This window comes from Mustela lutreola, chromosome 5, assembly GCF_030435805.1.
Source record: "Mustela lutreola isolate mMusLut2 chromosome 5, mMusLut2.pri, whole genome shotgun sequence".
NCBI classification, from domain to species: Eukaryota; Metazoa; Chordata; class Mammalia; order Carnivora; family Mustelidae; genus Mustela; species Mustela lutreola.
Window position 1 is genome coordinate 12,892,137 of NC_081294.1, and position 21,992 is coordinate 12,914,128.

General features: G+C 42.1%; 1 protein-coding gene across 1 annotated transcript in view; it reads right to left on the reverse strand.

Annotated features, from left to right (window-relative positions):
- Positions 1-1,208: 1,208 nt before the first annotated feature.
- Positions 1,209-21,992, reverse strand: part of MARCHF11 (membrane associated ring-CH-type finger 11) — a 100,955-nt gene continuing 80,171 nt past the window's right edge. Inside the window, exon 4 of the mRNA XM_059173436.1 lies at positions 1,209-1,772. Within this exon, the coding sequence (XP_059029419.1) occupies positions 1,450-1,772 (323 nt within the window). The 3' untranslated portion in view covers positions 1,209-1,449. The remainder of the gene's footprint in view (positions 1,773-21,992) is intronic.

Genomic DNA, 21,992 nt, shown 5'->3' on the forward strand with positions numbered 1-21,992 from the left:
AGAATGAGCATGTGTAACACTCTTCCTACGTCTGCCCCTAAACAGTAGTTGTTTTCTTTCTTCTGTGACTTCTGGATTCCTTCCCATTTCTGCAAAATGATCACATCCTTAACTCCTTTGTGACAGTTTAACTGGGAAAATATTATTTCAAGTACTGGTGGGATTTGTTATGTTGGAATCACAGTGCTACCTATTCACATTAACTGTTCTATCATTAATCATTCAGAGGTCATTTTTAGAGAACAGGATGTAAAGCATTTTATTTCGTATGCTTTAAAATCTAATCATCAATTACTTCAAATGACTTACGTGTTCCACTCCTGTTTCTAAGGAAAGCATGACTGCCTGCCTCTTCATTTATCCTGTCATTGCTCATTAAACTGTGCCATTTCCCTCCATTAGGAGGATTAAAAGGTGGAAAATCTCCAGGTGCCACTAGTTAGCAAACTGTTCCTGGCGAATCAATAGCCTCATTTTTCTTTTCCTCTTTTCATTTAAAAATACTTATCTAGCGAAAGAGAAACATTTCTCGCTGCTGGTGAATATATTTCCAGGGACTTCATTAAACCAAGTAATAGAATCAGTGTTTAAATGATTAAGTAGGTATATAAGCTTTTACAAAAAGAAAATCTAATTAAGATAGGGCTCACAGAAATCAAGACACCAATAATTAACCCAAGTGACTATGATCGGTCTGTAAGAGGTTATGTAAATGTGAGGCAGTGTTACTATTATGCATGAGCAATGATGCAATGTGTTGGTGGGTTTTAGGGCTCGGAGTATCCAGAGTGCCTGCCTCCTTGTATGTAACACAGTACGTCATACATACAGGAGTAAAACTATTTTTTTTCCATTCATCTTTAACTTTTTATAAGCTCTCTGGGCTGTTTCAGAAGCTAGAAAACAGGCCAACATTCCTAGAACTTGTATTTCTGGTGACAGATTATTTCAACCCAGCAAAAAAGTCCCGCTCACATTTACCGCTAAGCACGAGGCACACAGAGGGCCAGTACGCAGCATCACGTCGCCGGTTGGCGCTTTCGCACCTGCCCACAGAGTTCCAAACTCTTTCCCGCCAGTAGCATGCCTGAAAAACTACACAGGGAGCAAAAAGTTTGACAAAAATATATTTAAAACAAGCAAGAAAAAATAGTTTCAGCCTTAAGGATAACTTTCATCATTCTTTTAACCAAGTAGAGTTAAATTATACGTAAAATGATTTCAAGTACCAACTTATAAAAGATGGGATAAGTCAGAAAACAAAGAACCAGAGTACTCTTTTTTTTTTTTTTCAGAAAAATGTATTTGCAATTCAAATGTTCATATAAAAAGCATAAATTTTAAAAAGTTCATAGATGTGTGTTTTTAGAAGTGCTATGGTTTTGCCATTCATTGCAATTACATTCCAAAATGTGCAGGGTGGTCTGCGCCACGCCGTCTTACACTGTGTCACACAGAAGTCACTCTCATGACAACCTCCCCTGAGCTATTATCCTCTGACAAATCTTCATGGGGCCTCATCCGATTGAACAGATGCAGCAACACGTAGCCACACTGGAACCTCGGGGAGGTTAACTGCGTTGGGTGGACCAAGTTCCTGTTCCGCAGAGCCGTCAACGGCAGCCATAAAGTCCTGCTTGTGGAGGACTCTCCCCGGCTACTTTCTTCGATGTCTGTGGCTTTATCGTAATTTAATACATCCCAGTGTAAGTTAACAGCTCTCCAGCGCTTAAATACTCTGTAAACTGCAGCTCCTTCATGGACAATGAGACCTAAAATTCATGGAAAAATAAAAAAGGCCTGTCATGATCAAAAAAGTTAAGAATGTTGTTTTCAGGTAAGGGATTGAAAAAAAATAGTCAATTCTCTGTTACTCGTCATCGTCAAAAAAGACAGTATCCTAACTTCTCAAATATTATGGCTAATGGTAAGCTACTTTCCAGATTACACAGGAATAATCAGTCTCCAAAGAATAAGGACACTAACAAGCACAGAGCAAAGTTCTCATGAATATAATTAACTTGCCTCATTACGGCTGAGAACATACCTTGGGCACGTACATTGCCGTAAGAGAATCATTAGGATTATTGATTCATTCATCATCTCTGGCTGCCCACTGTGGGCCAAGAAACGTACTGGGGACTTTGGTCTCAACTGGTAATTTAGGAAAGAAATACATATTCAAGTCATTACCATCTTCCCAATTCCTAAAACAATGTCTGACACACAGGAGGTATGACACACGTTTTTCTTATTTTTATTTTCTTCAGTAATTCAACAAAAATGTATGTAGCACCGACTTGAGAGTTTCCGGTATATTACACTTCAGTGAGTTTTCACCATGAGCCCATCCCCCATTTTACAAACAAGGAAGGAGCTCCAGAGCAGACAACGAGTAGCCGTGGAGGAGGGATTCAAACCCAGCCAGGCCTGTTCTAGAGTCCTTGCTCTTTGTTGCCATACAGTAAACAGGATGATTACACATTTCTGAGACAGACTCTCGGGAAAATAAACAAGGTCAGGGATCGTAAACTGGCAGCCTGTAACTGGGACACCAGGCTCCACCTCTACCATCCTGCCTAGATGCCACCACACCCTGCATTTTTCAGTTACATTCAGCCTGGTCCAAGAGCTTTTGAACTGGTGACCCCTCACAAAAAGAAATTCCTCGGGGAGGTCCCTTCATTTGAGAGGCGAGAAGGAACTCGACTTTATGAGACTCAAATTCCACTGAAAGTCAGTGGAGAGATCAGTAAGCGTCTTTTCTTAGATGGAAGATGGCACGTAAATACGGCACATCAGGAGCGCCCCGAGTGGCTCAGTGGGTTAAGCCTCTGCCTTCGGCTCAGGTCATGATCTCAGGGTCATGATCTCAGGATCCTGGGATCGAGCCCCACGGCGGGATCTCTGCTCAGCAGGGAGCCTGCTTCCCTCTCTCCCTCTGCCTGCTTCTCTGCCTGCTTGTGATCTCTATCAAATAAATAAATAAACTCTTTAAAAAAAAATACAGCTCTTCAGTTGGCTACAGGCACTGTTTAATTGAAAGTGAGCAGATCTACCTCCAGTATTTAGATCTTCGAGTACAGAGCCTAGAGAAACGCTCACAAATGAGAACAAGGAAGTGTGCTAAAAATGTTTACTATGTAGGGGCGCCTGGGTGGCTCAGTCGGTTAAGTGTCTGATTCTTCGTTTCAGCTCAAGCCCTGATCTCAGGGTCATGAGATTGAGCCCTGCATCAGGCTCTGTGCTTGGACAGGGCACTGGGGCAGGGGGTGGTGGGGAAGAGTGGGAGTGGATCCGCTTGAGATTCTCTCTTGCCTCTCCCTCTCCCCCTACCCCCTTCTTTCTCTCTCTCAAAAAATTAAATCTTTTAAAAAATGCTTATTCCATAATCATTTGCATTTGAGGGGGAAAATCCCAAACAATCTCAAAGTGCTTTCTAAGAAGAGTGGATCAACTGTGTTGTGTGGCTCATTGGATCACAGCCACACAAGTGAAGGGAACAAGGTCACAGGCACGAAGATGGAGAAATCTTAAAACACTGAGCAGAAATCTCAAAGTCACATTAACAAAAACAAAAACTGAAAGTTTCAGAAAGAAATGATGGGGTTAGTAAATCATTGTTAATTAAAAAGCCAATAGTGAATCTAAAGTATACTTGAGATTTAGTATACTTTACACTTTTATAAAGAATACTTTAGTATACTTTATAAAAGTATAAAAACATGCATAAAAATAATAACCATGAAAGACATGATGGTGGGGAGCTAAGAAAAGAAATAAGGTCCAAGAGAGGCTTCAAATAGGCTTTCTAGTCTCTAATGTCACTTTTTAAAAAAAATTTTGGGGGTGGAGATGTGGTTGCTCAACATATTCTGTATACTTTTTTCTGCCTGAATAATTCATATGTTAAAAAATTCAGAGAACTTATTAGGAAAATTTACCCAAGATGTACTGAGGGACAGACAACTACAGTTGTGGCGACAAATAGGGAGTTTAGCACATTGCACGGGGACAGCAGAGTGGAAACAGTAAGGACAATCTAGAGGGACAAAGTAATACACTTGCCAGATTTAAAAAAAATTGATAGAAATAGTAATGTGAGAAGCAGGAAGAACCAGAGGCTCACATTTTTAAGGCTGCATAAATGGGTGATTGAAAGGATGACAGTTATCTTCCCATAGCTACAAATAAGTGAGAGTTTTGAACATGGTTTTTTTTTTTGAGAGGATTACTTCATTTTTTGTCAATTGAAACAATGACAGGTAGGTGATGGAGATACCCAGCTTTTGTTTTTGTTTTTAAATCACAACTGTCTAATACTAGAATTTAAGTTTTATATTGCTCCCTTCCCAGGAGATAAACTTCTGACACATGTGGCTTTAAAGTATTCCAAGGATGGAATACATAGGCCACTAAAACAAGCATGTGGTCCAATAAATAAAAATAGATAATTGCAGAATATCACCAAAATAATGAGAAGGAATGGAAACTTCTGTTAATCATACCAATTGCAAAAATTGTGTTTTGGTCAGCTTCATTTCCTAAGGAATGACTGACAAAACTGATCAGATATTTTTTGGGAAACAGCCAGAATTAGAAGAAAGACTACCAGATATTAATTGATGATTCTATTATTAGCCTTCTGATATCTCTGTGGGCCATGATTTAACGTTTCTGGCTCCATGTTTCCTCATTAAAACACAATCAGAGTACCTAATCTATACTTTCAGCAGGATAGTATGAATATAAATTGAAATTCATCAATTATAAAGCACTCAAATTTCCTCGAGATGGTGGCTCTATAAACACAAGACATTATTATTAACTAAAAAGTCAATAGTGAATCTATGTGGTGAGAAACATTCAGTCACACGAATCACAAAACCATTACAGCTTGCAACAGGTCCATTCTGGGGGATGGCTTCACCCCAGGAAACCACTCATTTCACAGGACCCTATTCTTCTTTTATTGATTTCCTTTAAGGGGCCACAAATCAGATCATTTACTAGAGCGTACAGTCACTTTCTGGGAATACATTCCTGGTAGCCCTTTCCTAAATACATAAATGTACCCAATGTGCACAAATAAATGCCACAGGTCTTTATAGGACATTTTGAACGGAACTGAGAGAGTTACTTGAAGTTTTCACGAAGCCATAGTCCTCTTGAATTTTCAGCTCCACATGCTGCTTCTTAATTGCATTTCAAGTTATGAATGATGCTTAGATTTTGTTTAATTTCCCATGAGCGTTTAGAATGCACTCCACCCCCAAGTTGTCTTCTGGAAGGTACATTTCCCCCTTTCTTCTCTGAATCTTCTAGAATCACAGCAAATGCCTTTTGTACTTGATGTAATGAGAACATATGGCTACTCCCATCACTGAAATTCAAGAGTAAGGATTCATTTGACTTTAGCTCACAGGCTGAAAATCCAACAATTAAAAATCATGCTGCCATACTTCCTTACCGACGATCTTGTCTCCTCTTGTTTCACAACTGAGAAACTCACTTCCTCTAGTAGCTTCACTATCTGAGCAACACCTCAAATTAAGCTTTAAGTGAACTTGTCACCTTGATATTTCAGGTCATATAAGAATGGGCTTACATTTATTCTTAGATTTATATTTTTCATCTGAGCCACCAGACATGAAAGGAAAAGCAATGATAATTTCTGTAAAATGTAAATATTAAATATTTTAGGATACTTGCTACATATTAATAGCATGGATGTCCACAAGGTAGGATTCATAGGAATTTGGGGTTTTGAGAGTTCAGTAATTGTGTGTGTGTGTGTGTGTGTGTGTGTGTGTGTGTGGTGTTATCATTTCCCTGCCAGTAACATTTAACTAGAGCACCATTTTATTGATGTGCAAAAGGAACACTTTTGTTAGGGAATAATCTTCTTTAAAAAGAGCAAGTTTAAATGTTTCTGGTTTCACTGAAATTAAAGCACAGTATTCGTGTATAGGTAAAATATCTTCCAAATTTGTAAGTGGTGTGTTGGTTGAAATTCTTATATAGTAGTAGAAAATGAATTACCCAAAGAAATGATGGGGGAGACTATCCAGGTACATATATGCTCACACACGTGTGCACACACACACACACACACACACACACACTTGTTCGTATCTATTTCAATACAAACAAGTGATGTGTTATAATGAACAGAGACTTGCCAAATTTACAGTCAAAAACAAATTTTGATATTAACAACCAAACTACGGATCAAAACATTTCATTTCTTGTGTTACCTGTATCAGCTTTTGTTCAAATAAGTTTGGTTGTTTTTCAAGATTTAAATTTTTATCAAGGATCTGTTTTGTGCCAAGCACTGTACTAAGTGCTTTATTTGCATGATTTTCACTTAATCTTGACATCGACTCTACAAATAGACCGTGATTGAACAATTTCATGGTTGAGGAAATTGAGACATGGAGAGATTTAATAACTGTTGAAGCCCTAATCCTTCATGTGATGGTATTTCAAGGTGGGACCTTTGGGAGACTTATTAGAGCTATTTTAAGTCATGGGGGGAGGCTTTCATGATAGGATTAATGCCTTTCTGTAAAATGGAAGAGACACCAAGAAAAGGCCATGTGAGGACACATGAGAATGACAACCATCCTCAAACCAAAATGAGAGACCCGACTAAACACTGAACATGCTGCCATCCTGACCTTGTACTTCCCAGCCTTCAGAACTGTAAAAAAACAAAAGTCCTCTGTTTCAGCCATCCAGTCTGTGGTATTTTGCTATAAAGGCTTGAACAGACAAAGACAGACCATGAAGAACTACAACACCCTCATTTAAAATATGAGTAAATTAAGCCTTGGAGACTGTGATTTGGGCGAAGTTATATAATTAGCTGCCATTTTTAATATCCTTGTGTGTCACTGACACTGTTCTATCTCTAAGAGGCCCAATGAAATAGCCCTTTTCTCCTCTCCCTACCCACGGGAAGAAAGTTGTTGAGGGCAACACTACGTTGGTGAGAGCCTCATCTGGGAAGCTGCATCCACCCTGAGCTTTCCCAAGAAGTACAAGGTCCACAAAGGGATATAAAGGCTAAAGCCCTGTGTGCTGTTCTGTCAAAACGACCTTTGCGAGAGCTGAAGAATTTGCAACACACAGCAGATATTTGGCCAGAAAAGGCTCTTGACTGTGAAAATTCCAAGATTTCTAGATTAAATTTCACCACTGTCCACTGCCAAGATTTCTTTCAGTCTCTCTCCCTCTCTCCCCACCTCCCACAGTGAAATTTACACATCCTCTACAAAATACAACCGGTGTCATCCTGAGAAGTCAGTGCGCACCAGAAGCAGACCAGGGACTTTGGGTCCCATTTAATCCCACTTAAGAACAGTTTGGAGTCAATCTCATAAAGTAGACCCATGTTTGACCCCTTAATTTCCATTACTCGAAGACCAGAGCATGGTTGTTCAAAGAGTATTAACTAAATAATACTGTGGTCAAAGATACCCTTTGTTGCATGATCTTTGCTAGAGTGTCATAAAATACATTAATCTTCCTGGTGTATTTTCCCAACCTACCCCAAATTTAAATGCTCAACAGTTATGGAGACTTAGATGTGACTATAGAGGCAAACACTTTAAAAGTCACTCCCCCATGGGGCACCTAAGTGGCTCAGTTGGTTAAGTGTCTATCTTAGGCTCAGGTCATGATCTCAGGGTCCTGGGATCAAGCCTCAAGTTGGTGGGAGGTGGTGGTGGTGGGGGGGTCCCTGCTCAGCGGGGAATCTGCTTCTCCCTCTGCTACTTCCCACTTGTTCTGGCTCTCTTTCAAATAAATAAAATCTTAAAAAAAAAAAAAAGTCATTCTGCCATTGTTGAATCTTGTTAATATGAACCTTGAAGAAATAATCATGAGTGATTCTTTCTTTGTACACTGAATGCTTTTTTTTTTTAACTGAACTATATGCACAGCTTAAAGAAAAAAACAAAAGTGCAAAAATATAAAACTTACAGAGATGAGGACTGAAAGACGATATAATAGATACCGTCCCTGAAGTCCCTAGATTCACAACACAAGGCCATCATAAACTGATATCTTAAAAGTCAAGTCTCTGGGACCTACAATGTCCTGATTATATATGGGGATTTTTGTAAAAATGTATTTCCGGTGCTGCCCATATCAGAACAAATAATGTTAAGAAATAGCCCACATAAAATGCACTTACAACTAAAAAAGATGAGTTGATTTTTCCATTGTTGAATATAAATTTTATATGTATATGTCATTCTGAGAATATATTAATTCATAGATTTAAATTGAGAATGTCAAGCTCATCATGAGAGCATAAAGTCCAGGGACTTAAACACTCAAACTATTGGTAAAATCTTCTGTGCAAGAAATGTAATAAGAATAAGAATTATTCACAAACTTCCCACAGCACAAAAACTCTTGCAACTAGAGGCTGGCTAATTTCCAAATACTGATGACCTGACCCACCCAGCCCCAAAGCAGAGTACGCAAGAGTACCCATGGGGAAAAGATTATTACAATAGTGAAGACCCTGAGTGATTGCTCCTCTCGGAGTTCACAAAAGAAAACTGATGGTGTCTGTCCTATGACCCTGTCACTCTCCCTGTCCTCCTGTCTGCTCAGTGAAGTCCAGTCCTCAGGCTGGATGCAAAGAGCACACAGGCACTAGATCTTCCGTGTTGATGATGTCACCGCCTGGCGACTGAACAAGATGGCAAAGCCAAATTTTAATGAGGAAGATAATAGTTTACTAACTGGCAGGGAATGAAGTACACTCTTTTCCAAGAGGTCCCGACAAGGGTTGAATTTGTTTCCTTTTTGTTGTTGTTGTTTATTTATTTATTTATTGTTTCTTGACCTCCTATTCCTGTTTCAGTTACTGACCATCCCCCAAGTCGGTTAGGCTAAAACCTTGGAATCACTTAGGCTCCTCAATCCTCTTGCACTAAATTCTGTTCATTCTATCTTCTGAGCAAATCTGTGATAAAGCTGTAAGAAAGAGACTTCCCTGGAATGATCCCCTCTCCTACATTTTCACCATGAATTATTATTAAACATCTTCAAGGTCCAAATTCTCTCATAATTTCTTCTCTGGCCCACTCAAAATTAATCCTTCTCTCCTACCTTCTACCTCACCACAAAGGAAATACCTGCACTGTTTTCCTTATTACCTGCACTGGAATAATTTTTTTCTATGCCCATGACCTCAATCAGCCAGGTGCTCCCTGAGGACAGGAGCCCAACTCCCACTTCAATGTTTGAAACACAGCAGAAACTCAAAAATCTTCACTGAATGAGAAGGAATGAGAAAGAGAAGAGTAGCCATCACTGAGATTTAAGGGGTGACAAGGGTCAACTTAAGTCTAGTCATGATGGTGCCATGAACACAAAATTAAAGTATTGTTCTTTAAAATCGTGAAGTACTACCTGAAGATATCAAACTAAGACACTGGGATATGCAACATGCACTCCAAGACTAGAGATGAAAAAGGCTTAGGAATCGAGGCCCATGTTTCATACATAGATAAGCATATGTATGCCTACACACACACACACACACACACACACACACACACACACACACGGCCTGGCAGGGGCTAGAAGAGCTCAATTCCTTTGCAAGGACTTATTTTCAGTCCCAGTAAACTGTAGCCAACCCCTCCATGGTGTTGTTCCCTTGTCATCAAATGTCTCCCCACATCCAGCAGTCACAAACCCAGCTAGTCACAAAAGGACTACACTCGGGCCTAAGGCATAAGAGGTCAATGTGGATTCTTCTCTGCTATGTCCATGCAAAACAGGGAGCATAAAAGAGATTGTCCATTCATTTGACTATCTGCTGTTCTAAGAAGCCAATCCGTCAATCAATCATTTTAATTATTTCTTTTCTTAGTAGATGGGAGATTCCCGATCTTTCAATGGCTAGCCCTGCCTCTCAAATCTACCTCTGGCACAGTCACAGAACATTCCTCAAAAGCTGCAGATTTTGTTACATGTTACAAAACACATGATATGTTCATTTTCTAAAGGATTAAGAGAATTCACAGGAGAGAAGAATTGTTATATCATCTTAAGTTTCTACCCAAAAGTGTCTGTGAAAAAAAGTCACCTATGGACATGATTGTTTCAATAAAAGAAATGAAGGAATAAGCCCACTGCCCTAAGAGATGACAAAGATATCCTAGAGTCCTCCTATATCTGGGAGCATGGAATAGAACTAGTTTAATTTCTGCTGAATACAACTTCAAATCTGTCCTTCAAGTCATGAGCAGATGAAACACCTTGCAGCAACAGGATGATGTCATCTATCACAGCAATCAGCAGTGGACGTAGTCACTGAATTTCAAAATTAGAAAATACTGGGTATGATTTCATCTAATCCCTTTGTTTGGGGGCATGAGGACTCTGAGGCCCAGAGAAGTGACATGGCTTGCCCAAGGGTCCATAGTTAGTGCTAGAGCCCAGGATCAGAGCCAGACCTTTGATGCCTAGTCCAGTGTGCTTTATACTCTGCAAGGTCTCAGACCTCAAGAGCCATCCTTGGCCAAAGTCAGTCCACATTAGTGTCTCCTTGGCCCAGGAGATATTATATCATGAAGGAGATAGAATCACAGTCTCTTCAGGAACACCCAAAGCTGGGATGAATGGTAAGTTCTGCTCTGGTCTTTATCTTAAAGAGTACACTGTAGCACTGGGAAGGATTACAGTGACCCTCACAATTTACAGAGGTAACTCTGCAAACCTCAGCAGAGCAGTATGGGGTTCAAACCCTATCAATGTCCATTTTATGTATTAATTAAAGGTTTTAGAATTGGGGATCTACTTTGGTAGATTTCCAGTTCTTTCCCCCACATTCTAGTATATGGACTGAACACAGATCTTTTGTTTTTCTTAAGTAGGCTCCAAACTGAGATCGAGAGACAGAGCCTGAAAGGACTGAGCCACGCAGGTGCCCCCGAGCAAACACAATTCTTAGGAGACTGTTAGTGGGCTTTTCCTAGTGGCACGTAGAAACCCAGCTAATTTAATTTGCCTTCTTCTCCAATGGACAAACCGTCTACTGCAAACTCAAAAAACATGATTTTATTCATCTCTAGAGCAAAGCATGTATGTATTAGCTGTTCTATTTTTTAGGACTAGAACAATACTTTAAAAGATCTAAACTAAAATATCCAGAGCCTGTTTATCTTTAGGACTGTAATGGGCTACTTCATCTTTGTTGGCTTTGTTTTTCATTTCTTTTAAATCGTACAGGCAGTGAGTAAAAATTCCGAACAGAAGCAACCACCTAAACATAAATAAAATTTCTAACTCTTTGATTTCATTCATGCAACCTCAGTAAGGTTTTTTTAATCAAAAGTATTAGTGGATTTTTTAACCTGAATATTAAAGTGCTCAGACCTCAGCTTTCCCTAATATTCTATTCTGTGACCTAGCAACAAAATTCAAGGTTTCGATGTGATTCTTTACATATGTAATTCTTATTTGGAAATTGTCTCACTCAGATCAGTGGAAAGTGATTGCTCTTGGAATGCTGTATTAAGTCTTTCCTATTCTCTACTAGTATTTCTGTATGTTCTGTATGGCTCTACTGATTTAGAATACACGAGTAAAGGTTTCACAAAATGGCTACATTACTTTGGGTTTGGGAGGAAATTTTTTTCCCCATTCCTGATCTAAATTCAGCTCCCCCCTCCCTCAAAAAGGTATTTATTCCCATTGTTAGCTTCAGGTGTTTGAGACACCAACTGATGGTGGTTTCACTTCCTGAATAAACAATATCATCTTGCAAATGAACCATTCAAGCTCAGCATACATGAAGGGGTATTTACTAAATAATAAATAGAATTAACTGAATCACATAAATATTTGGACACAGGCTCTGGAGGACAAGGTCTGGATTCCAGTCTCAGAGCCCTCTTCCACTCTGTGTGACCTTGGGTGGGGGTGGTGAGGGTGTCCTGCTTAATGGTGCCTCGAGTGCTTTCATCTCGGAGACAGGAACAGCAACAGCACTTACACCTGGCAGGACAGTGTCGTGAAGATGAAATGGGAAATCTAAGGAAAATCCTTTTGTATAGTACTCAGATGAGAAAATAAAATCTGAGCCATTATTACAGTGTGGTCTTTAAAACCTTGTTCCTGCATACTGGCCCCAGGCCCCCAGCCTCCGCGGTGCGCACAGATGCAGCATCAGAGGAGGGATCATATTCACATTTTCTTTGGTGAATAAAGCTCTTGGCTGCAGAACAGCCTGGGGCCAGGAGAACCAGAGAGAGGCAGGTTCGGAAGACCCATCTCCAGGATTTTAGGCTCAGGAGCTGCCTCTTCATATCATGGTTCCCTCTGCCACACAATTGACTCTGATCTCTCCTCCCAGGAGAACTTCTGGTTCTGAGCCGGGGGCCTCAATACCAACCCTGTCTCCCACAGGCCTAGGGACATACTTGGATCCCTCAAAGGCTGCTTGGCTGTGCAGGAGCCTCACACATTTAAATTCCCACAGCTCTTCTTCCAGAAAGCAGTAAAGCCACGCAAAAGAAGGGGTAAAGTTGCACAAAACACGTGTGACCACGTGAGCACACAGGGTAGCCACGAAGGCAGCCCCTCCTGGCCCCTTGACCACTCTCAACCATCCCCGGTGCTCTGTCCCCTGGTTCCTGGGCCCCTCGGCCCTCTTGACACACACGACTTGGTGTTTCAGGCTGTTGTGGATGACCCGACCACGACCTGAGGTGCAGGACCTTCGCCCTCCGCTGCGCACCTATCACTCCAGCCTGGGCCCTTCCCTTCCAGAAACCGCTCCAGCTGCAAGCTTCGGGACTCTCCCACTGGGTGCCAACAGCCACTGCCTCCCGGGCTTCTTAACCACTTTCTTAATCTCTGCGCGCCCTCCTCCACCTTCTGAAGGCCAGGCCCCTGGACAGCACATTCCTTCCCCATGGGCCACTTCTTTCTGGCTTTGGTTCCTTCCCCAGCACCAAGAAGACACCGCCTCCCCCTCACCCCCGACCCCGGAATCACTCTCCCAGCCCTGGAGATGAAAGTCAAGACCGCCAGCAATACTCGGCTCTCTGCAACTCTGCACAAACCCCATCTCAGCCCAGCCTCCAAGTTCACCTCTCTCCACTCACTTACTCCTTGTCCCCAGTGAGTGAAAAATAGAGCCACACGGCCACCCTCATTCCAGCCTCCAGGGGGCGCTCTATCTTGTCCAGGGCAGGGACCAAACCCCTCACCCAGCATTGATTTTCATTTTTAATGTTCCCCTCAGATGCTTTCCCACACTGTGCCTTGACCCTACTACCAACTTGACTGAGAACGGGGGTCTTCTGCCAGGAAGCCCTTCAACTTGTTCTCCAGGAGCAGTACAGTCAGCCACGCCCCGCCATGCCACCTCTCTGCCTTCTAGCCCTTCTCAGGGGCACCACGCCCCTCCTGAGCAAGGTCAACCCCTCCCCTGAGGGCTGGGGGCCAGTTCTGCGTTCACATAGGCATCAAGCTGTTCATTCTTCAATCTTTCTCTGGTTTCTTCTGGATCTTTCTTCTCAGCATTTGTCCCCGCCTGGCTCTACCATTAAAACAAATAAACAGGAACTTCTCTCAATTCCACACCCAACTCCAGGTTCTGCCCTCATTTGACTGTGTCCTTGTTCAGCCAAGATTTGTGAACCTACATTCTGAGCCCCCTTCTGCCCGTCCCAGCCACTCTCGGCCACCATAACCTTTGTGTCCAGTCATCCAACACCCGCACTGCCAAATACAGTGAGTACATTTTGGCTTCATTCACCGGATTCTCCTGGCACCCAACACTACTGGCGTGGTGCTCCCCTTCCCCAAAGTTCCCTCCTTCCTCCTCACCTTGTCTGACCCACTTTTTTCTCCCCTAGTCATGCCCACTGCCTGTTCTTTGAGTCTCTGTGTTCCTGAAACTGCTGTTCATCTTGCCGAGACCACTTTTCCCTGCAGGCTGAGGTTTCGACTACCACTTGTCCATCTCCAGCTCAGATTTCTACCCTGTGCTCCAGACTCCTCTATCCAGCCACTTCCTGGCCATTTCCACTTGATTCTTCAGAACTTCTGCAAAAAGAAAATGCTCAAACAGAACTTATCATCTTTTCCTCCCATCTGCCAATCAGACTCTTTGAATTACACCTGATGGCCCCTCTCCTATACCCTCGCATTTCCGCCCAGCCTCCACGGATTTCATCACCGTTATCTTGTGATCAACCTCTTTGAATTCCAGGGGCTATCTATGTTAATGATGGGCCTAAACCTTGCCTGGCTTATTATCTTCTTGCTTTCCAAGCATGTCCTCTGAGCCGGCCACCCCCTTCGACCCCACCCCCACCTCCAGAGCTCTTTCTTTAACATCACGCTGCCCAATCATGTGCAGCGATCACCCTCCAGGGCTTCTCTGAGCTTTCTGGGTTGGGTCCCACACCCACGCCCCACCCACAGGATCCCTCTGGACAATCAGACCTCATTTCCTCTGCTACTCCCCCAGCAAGTATCTTTTGCTCTTGTCACACCCCATTCTCTAGGAGTCCTCCAAAATACACGTTTTCATGTGTCAACAGACTCAGGCAGCTGCCTTTCTCTGGCCACTTTCACGCTCTTCTTTAAAGCGTAGCTCAAATAAACTAAAGTGTAGCTCAAGATTGCTTCCTCCCCATAGATTCTGCTGCCCCGTGAGGATGTCTAACCAAACTCCTCACACCTGCCTCACACGTATTTGTCTCCTGGCACCTTCCATTTCCCATTTCAATTGCTTATTTCCCTGTCTCTTGCCAGCAGCTGGAGAGCAGAGAACATGTTACATTCCAGGCTCCACAAACCCTTTCTGGAAAGGGCCAGACAGTAAATATTTAAGGCTATGTGAACATTATGGTCTCTCACTGTCGAGATTGGAACTACTCATCGACAGCACATAAATGAATGGGTAGGTCTGTGTTCCAATAAAACGTTATTTATGGGCACTGAAATTTATATTTGATGTAATTTTCATATGTCACACAATAATATTCTTCTCTCAATATTTTTTAAACCATTTCAAAATGTAACAACCATGCTTAGATCATGGGCTGTTCAAAAATGGGCAGTGGCCCCTGTTCTATTAATACCTCTACCCTGCAGTCCAGGCGATGAACACAGTCAACACCCAGGAAATGTTGGCTTCATACATGACTGGTGCCCCTTCGGCTCCGCTGTCCCCAGTCGAGAGAGACAGCTGAAAGGGTCACCTTTTCTCGGGAGGAAATAGAAGTCAACATTATGAGCATGTTTGGTCTGTTGCTCTGCTAACTATTCAACATTTCTCCAAAAGAGCTTAAACTTTACAAGGTCAAAGGAGAGAAGGCAATGGCTTGTGTTTTCTCCCCCATGAGGAGGCCTAAAGAGTTAATTTGCTTTGAGGGTCCATTTCAGGTGCTATACTGAAGGACAAGTAGCAAAAACAAGTCCTTCTATTCTATTTCCTGGGGTTTAAAGGCAGCAATGTCTCTAATAATCAGCCATGATCATGACCTTTAGAGAAATTCGTAAACATCAGTATCATTAAGGCACAGAAAAGCCTTTAATTTGTACCTCCAGAGTGAAGTGATAATAATGGAGTACTTCTCAAAACATAGAAAAGGTGAAGGTTTGTTTTTCCTCCGACAGTTCTGAGTTACAAAGCTCCACTCTGCTCCTCCCCTGACGGGACTGACCATGATGTGCTCAGAAGCGAGAAATGTAGGGACCAGAGGACGGACTCCTGCTTCGGACTCTGTCTAAAGGAAGCCGTGGCATTTCCTGGGGCATGGTGCCTGCTCAGACACGCTCAAGTCAGGAAGGAATGATAGATGCTTGCCAAGGAGTTCTACTCTATTTAAGAAATGATTCCATATTGAACCAACCTTGCAGCCCTGGAATAAATCCCACTTGGTCGTGGTGAATAATCCTTTTAATGTACTGTTGAATCCTATTGGCTAGTATTTTGGTGAGAATTCTCGCATCTGTGTTCATCAAGGATATTGGTCTATAGCTCTCTTTTTTGATGGGATCCTTGTCTGTTTTGGGGATCAAGGTGATGCTGGCCTCATAAAATGAGTTTGGAAGTTTTCCTTCCATTTCTATTTTTTGGAACAGTTTCAGGAGAATAGGAATTAGTTCTTCTTTAAATGTTTGGTAGAATTCCCCCGGGAAGCCGTCTGGCCCTGGGCTTTTGTTTGTTTGGAGATTTTTAATGACTGTTTCAATCTCCTTACTGGTTATGGGTCTGTGGACATTGGGGAGGGTATGTGCTTTGGTGAGTGCTGTGAAGTGTGTAAACCTGGTGATTCACAGACCTGTACCCCTGGGGATAAAAATATATGTTTAAAAAAATTTAAAAAAAAATGATGTATTGTATGGTGACTAACATAACACAATAAAAAATAAATAAATTATTTAAAAAATTTAAAAAAAAAGAAATGATTCCAAACAAGCTAGCAGAGCACGCAAGTCTGGTAGCAGTCATGGACATGGTGGTACTAGACCCAGCAGAGCGGCCGCCCTCCCAGACGGACCAGCCTCAGCCTGGGACAATGGTTGAAGGGAATCCCAGAAAGGCTCTGGGCAAGAGTAGGAGGCTTTTGTCCTCCCTGCATTAGCGGCTGGACCACGTTCTCCTCAGTAGCCAAACTGTGGCACTGCAGGGATATGGATGCCTCGTCGAGCCACCGCTCAGGAAATGGAAGCGTTTCTTGGAGCAGAAGGGGCTGATCGTCTTTTACATCAGGAGGGAAAACTGTGATAGGAAGACTCAAAAAGGAATTACGGGGCCAGTCAAGTTCCCTAGTTATTCTGCCAACCGCTGTTTAAGCAGAGCGGCCTTTTCCAAATGCCTTAGGAGTCAGGCAGATACTTCTACATCAGCCTTTCCTAGGACACTGGACAGCCTCCAGCAATGCCATCTCCTATGATTGTAGGGGGGCTTTCCTTCTGGGGCAGCCCGAAGTGCTGTCCACAGAAGGCTTTCCACAGCTCAGATCCCAGACTTGGGGGTGCTGGTGCTGGTGTGACTGGGGTGGGGGAATATGAAAGGCTGGATCTGGGCTCCCAGTGTTCTATGATTTCAAAAAAAAAAAAAAAAAGAAGAAGAAGAAGAAGAAGCTACATCTATTTGGAGTCTTGCCATAAAACTTGCTGACAGTTTTGAACGGGGTGGGGCTCTGAGAAGAGGCTGTGGGGGTATGGGTGGCGGACATCTGTCCTCCCCACTTCCATAGAGGAAGCCCACCCAGTCATTCAGGATTCTAGGGTCATGGCTCTCCTGTTCCACCAGGCATCCTCAAGCCCTCTGTGCAGAACAGCGTCTACACGGGCCCTGAAGAACGTGAGGAATGGGACTATTCCCGTGGTAACTACGTTTTTCACTCAGAAACTTTTGCTAGACTTTATATGTATCCATAGATAGTTTGTCTCTCTGCAATAACCCAAGGGTTATTTTTTTTTAACGTTTTATGAATTTTGCCTAAATTTCTCTTTAAACACACTTATCCATATGGTTGATGGTCCTGCCTGACAACGCGAGAACCAAAGGCTCTACTGGGGTCTCCGGCAAACCCATTTTCTTTCTGCCCTATATTATGGCACTTTCCAACTTCCAATGCTAATTTCTTTCAAACTCCTTAAGTAAATATGTTGTTTTTCACTGAAACTCCTTCAGGAAATATTGTCAACTTCTGAATCATACTGAGAAGTGCCAGAGAGCATGGAAAATTTTAAACAAGAGAGATTCCAAAAGTCATTTATATTTTGCTTGGAATGCATTAGAATTCTTTTTCCCGAGTTGATTTACTTTCTTAATCATGCTTTGCTTATGCTAATTGGTTTATATTTGTGGAGAGCGAGCCACAGGAAGGAAGACAATCTAAAAGCATCATTTTAGGAACAAAACAACCCAGGCATGACCACTGGCCCTCTGCAGTGAGAAGAACTCATCTGTGGTCACCAAGAGTTGAATTATCCTGAAATTCTTGGACAAAATTCTTCACTTTTCCTCATACAATATCACAGAATCAGAAAAGCTGCATTTTAAGCTCCGTGTCAGTAAAAGGTTCGATCACGTGTAACTTTAAGCTGCTTAGCCTAGTGGGAAGAAAATAGCACAGTGAAGCAATATTGAAAGCAAGAGAAAAATATTACCTTGGTTTTTAACATATAAACATACGTCTCATATAATCAAAGAATGCAGGAATATGCAGCATTTATTTATCTGAAGTTCTATAATGAAATGTGAATATATTACCAATGGGTAACTCTACCTGGTTTATTTGAGTGTGCCCAAGAACCTTGAGCTAGACAGATCATCAAGTTATGAAAAACAGATTTTTCAAAACTAAGAGCTATAAAAATTCACATGAATTTTTTAAATTAATTAGATGGAGACTAGAGGAAAATAAAACCTGCCATTGGAGGTATGAAATTTCTGCAGAAGGAGAGTTGGTTTTTTCCCCTACTACTGACTATAATTGGCACATGAAGGAAAAGTTATTTTGATCTGATCTTCATTCAAGTGTATATATCAGGTTATTTTTTAAAATTCCCCTAATCTCTGCAGTTTTCAAAGGCAGGGTGACATAAGCAATCTTAGTATAGTTTATTGCATTATTTAAATGGAGCCCCAAGAAGGACTTCTGGTTCCCAGTGGGTCTGTGTGCGTGTCTCCTCCATCCAGTGCGCCTCTGTTTTAATCTGAGAAACAGAATAAGAGGGAGAACAGGCAATAGTAGTCTCAGTGCTTTAGCCACAGACCCAAGTGACAGAGGGAGGCAATTTTCTTAAAAGCAATTTCTGGGAGCCCTTTGTACATGAAAAAAGAGACAGAGAAGTGAACTCCTGGAGTGTTTCATGGTATCAGTGCTAGGAGAAACTGGTCCTGAGCGCACATGTCGGGGAATGTGGGGTGTCTGAGAGGCAGTCATCTCTGACCTTGATCCTGTCTTCTGAATTCATGTTCAGGAAGAAGAAGTGGAGTACTTACAGGACAGAGCTAGTCTGGGCCCCTGCCCACCACACCCCAAGAGACGCCAGGCAGGACCAGCTGCCCTAAGAGCAGGGGCCCCAGCGTGGATGTTCTTATTTTCTTAAGGGAAAATTGCCCCACAAACCTAAATAGTTGCAAGACAGACTTTAAGGAAAGCACTTAAATATAGCTCAAACTACCAATGAAAATGTCAAAAGAAAATGGATATCCATTTTGGTCAAGGCGTGGGGGAATGGGAATTGTCATACAATGCATGGAGGGCAAACTGGCAAAGCCTTTTTTAGAGAGCAAAAAATGGGGCAGGTACTTGTTCGTCAGCCCAGACTTTGTACTTCTTGGAACCTTGCCTACGGAAATACTCATTGGCAGCATTGTTTCTAATGGCGAAGACTGGTAACAACCAGGATATCCATCAGTAGAAGAAAAGTAAACAGTTGTACATAACACAGGGAAAAATCTCTAGATCATGTCATTGAGTGAAAATGCTGATTTTTTAAACAATGAATAATATGATCCCGCTTATATTGAATTACCTATGTGTCTGTATCCCCACATGGATGTAAACCCAATAAAAAAGATCGGGCAGATACCAAAACACTGGGGAGCGGGAACCTTTCCGTAAAGGGGAGGACATAACAGAAAGAGCAGTATGAGTGAAGTGGTCTTCTTTTAAACTTTATATATTCATAAAATGGGCTTATTTCAATACATAGATGTTTATACTACGTGGACAATTAAGAAATTTTTTTAAAAGAACAAAAGTGATCCAAGTTTTTAAATTTTATAAGCATATCTGGTCCCTTTCCTTGGTGTCTCAGGGAGGATCCAAACACTTTCCAGATACGCAGTTGGCACGAGTTTATAGTGTTAGTGAGATTAGACATAAGTACTGCTATTCCTATTTCAGGAATCCCACTGACCTAATGGGGTTTCAGTCTTATTTTGTTGCTTCAACAAGAAACAGGACTCACCTCATCAAGTTCTACCAGACACTGAAATGACTTGGTAACCTTTTAGAAGCAAGTTAATCATATGAATCCCTGTCCTCATGGCTGACTCCAGTCATTTTAGTCATCACTAAATGCCATCTTCATTGGAACAAGCTTCATCTGAATCTCACAACCAGTGAGAGTGACAGCCTTCTCTTTTCTCAGTGTGTGGAGCATGGAGGTCAGAACCAAATCCGGAGCCCACAGCCTCCCGCCACGCATTTGCTCTTCATTTCCCGCCGGGTTTGCTAATCTTCCTTTGTCCGCTGTGCAAATCTCAGGAGGGAGCCAACATTCGGTGATTCGCCCTAAATGACTGCCCCGGGCTAACACAGCTCAGTGATTTAAATCCTTCATATTAGTTCCCCTGGTACACAATCATAGTTGGAATGCCAACTGTTTCAATATTTAAAAGAGCCCCCCAAGTGTAATATAAAGTTATCTCTTAGCACTTTGAGTTCCTGCAGACCCGGCCCCCTTTCGCGGCTGTCTGTCTACCTCTTGGCCTCCTCCCACACCTTTAACACATTTCTCTTAATCCTCTTCAATTCATTCTTTTTTTTTTTTTTTTAATATTTTATTTATTTACTTGACAGACGGAGATCACAAGTAGGCAGAGAGGCAGGCAGAGAGAGAGGAAGGGAAGCAGGCTCCCCGCTGAGCAGAGAGCCCGATGTGGGGCTCGATCCCAGGACCCTGGGATCATGACCTGAGCCGAAAGCAGAGGCTTTAACCCACTGAGCCACCCAGGCGCCCCTCTTCAATTCATTCTTACTTTCTTCATCTGTCTTGGTACAAAGCTTGTTATTTAGGAAATACAACCTACTTATACAGGTGAGGGGAACTGCGCTAATCAAACCCTTACACATTTAATTTGAATCATCATCTAGGATCTGTGCTGTCCAATACGATAGCCACTAGCCACAGGTGGCTATTTATTGAAATTTAAGCTAATTTAAAGAAAATAGACTTTAAAACTCAGTTTCTCTTTCTCACAAACCACGTTCAAGTGCTCAGTAGCCAAATAGAGCCCATGGCTAGTGTCTGTGGTACTGGACACCAGACAGACATCTTCATGACTGTAGTAAGTTCTACTAGACAGCCAAAGTCCAGGCATCTCAACCCTAAGAGTACCTCGGCCCCTGGGAGAATTCAAAACTTGAATGCAAGAAAAAACTGAATCTTTGCTTGACTTATTTCACTCAGCATAATCTCTTCCAGTCCCATCCATGTTGCTACAAAAGTTGGATATCCATCCTTTCTGATGGAGGCATAATACTCCATGAGAGACTATGGACTCTGAAAAACAATCTGAGGGGTTTGAAGGGGCGGGGGGTGGGGTGGGGTTGGGGTACCAGGTGGTGGGTATTAGAGAGGGCACGGATTGCATGGAGCCCTGGGTGTGGTGCAAAAATAATGAATACTGTTAAGCAGAAAATAAATAAAAAATAAAATTAAAAAAAAACCTGAATCTTAGAAATGCAGAAAGGGTATTAACTAATAATAATGAATAAAAGCAGAAGACAAATTCACTATGTGTACAAAGGAGTAAACAGATTTCCCCAGGTAAATACATTTTCTACAAAACTTTGTATTTAACATTTCACCAATAATCTCTTCCTCAGCAGTACAACCACTGGCTGGATTGTAACATTTTTTTCATTCAGGTATAAGCTTCTGTGGATTTTCAGAATTATTTTTTAAACAACATTTATGAAGCTGTCAGTCTGCTCCTTCTCATTTAGGTGTAAACCAGTTTGAAAAATTTACCTTAAGGCCCTCTGCATGGGGAGTCAACTTGACATTGTCCAATGGTGACAAGGGGGCCACTTCCCCATTTGCTAAGCTGACTCATCTGTGAGCCTGCTTGGCTATCCCTCCCCCTTGAAATCTACCTGGAACCACCCCCAGCTCGCATACAACACCCCAGTACTCATGTCTCGCCACTTTGTCCAACTACCATTCCCGTTCCTCCCTCCAGAACC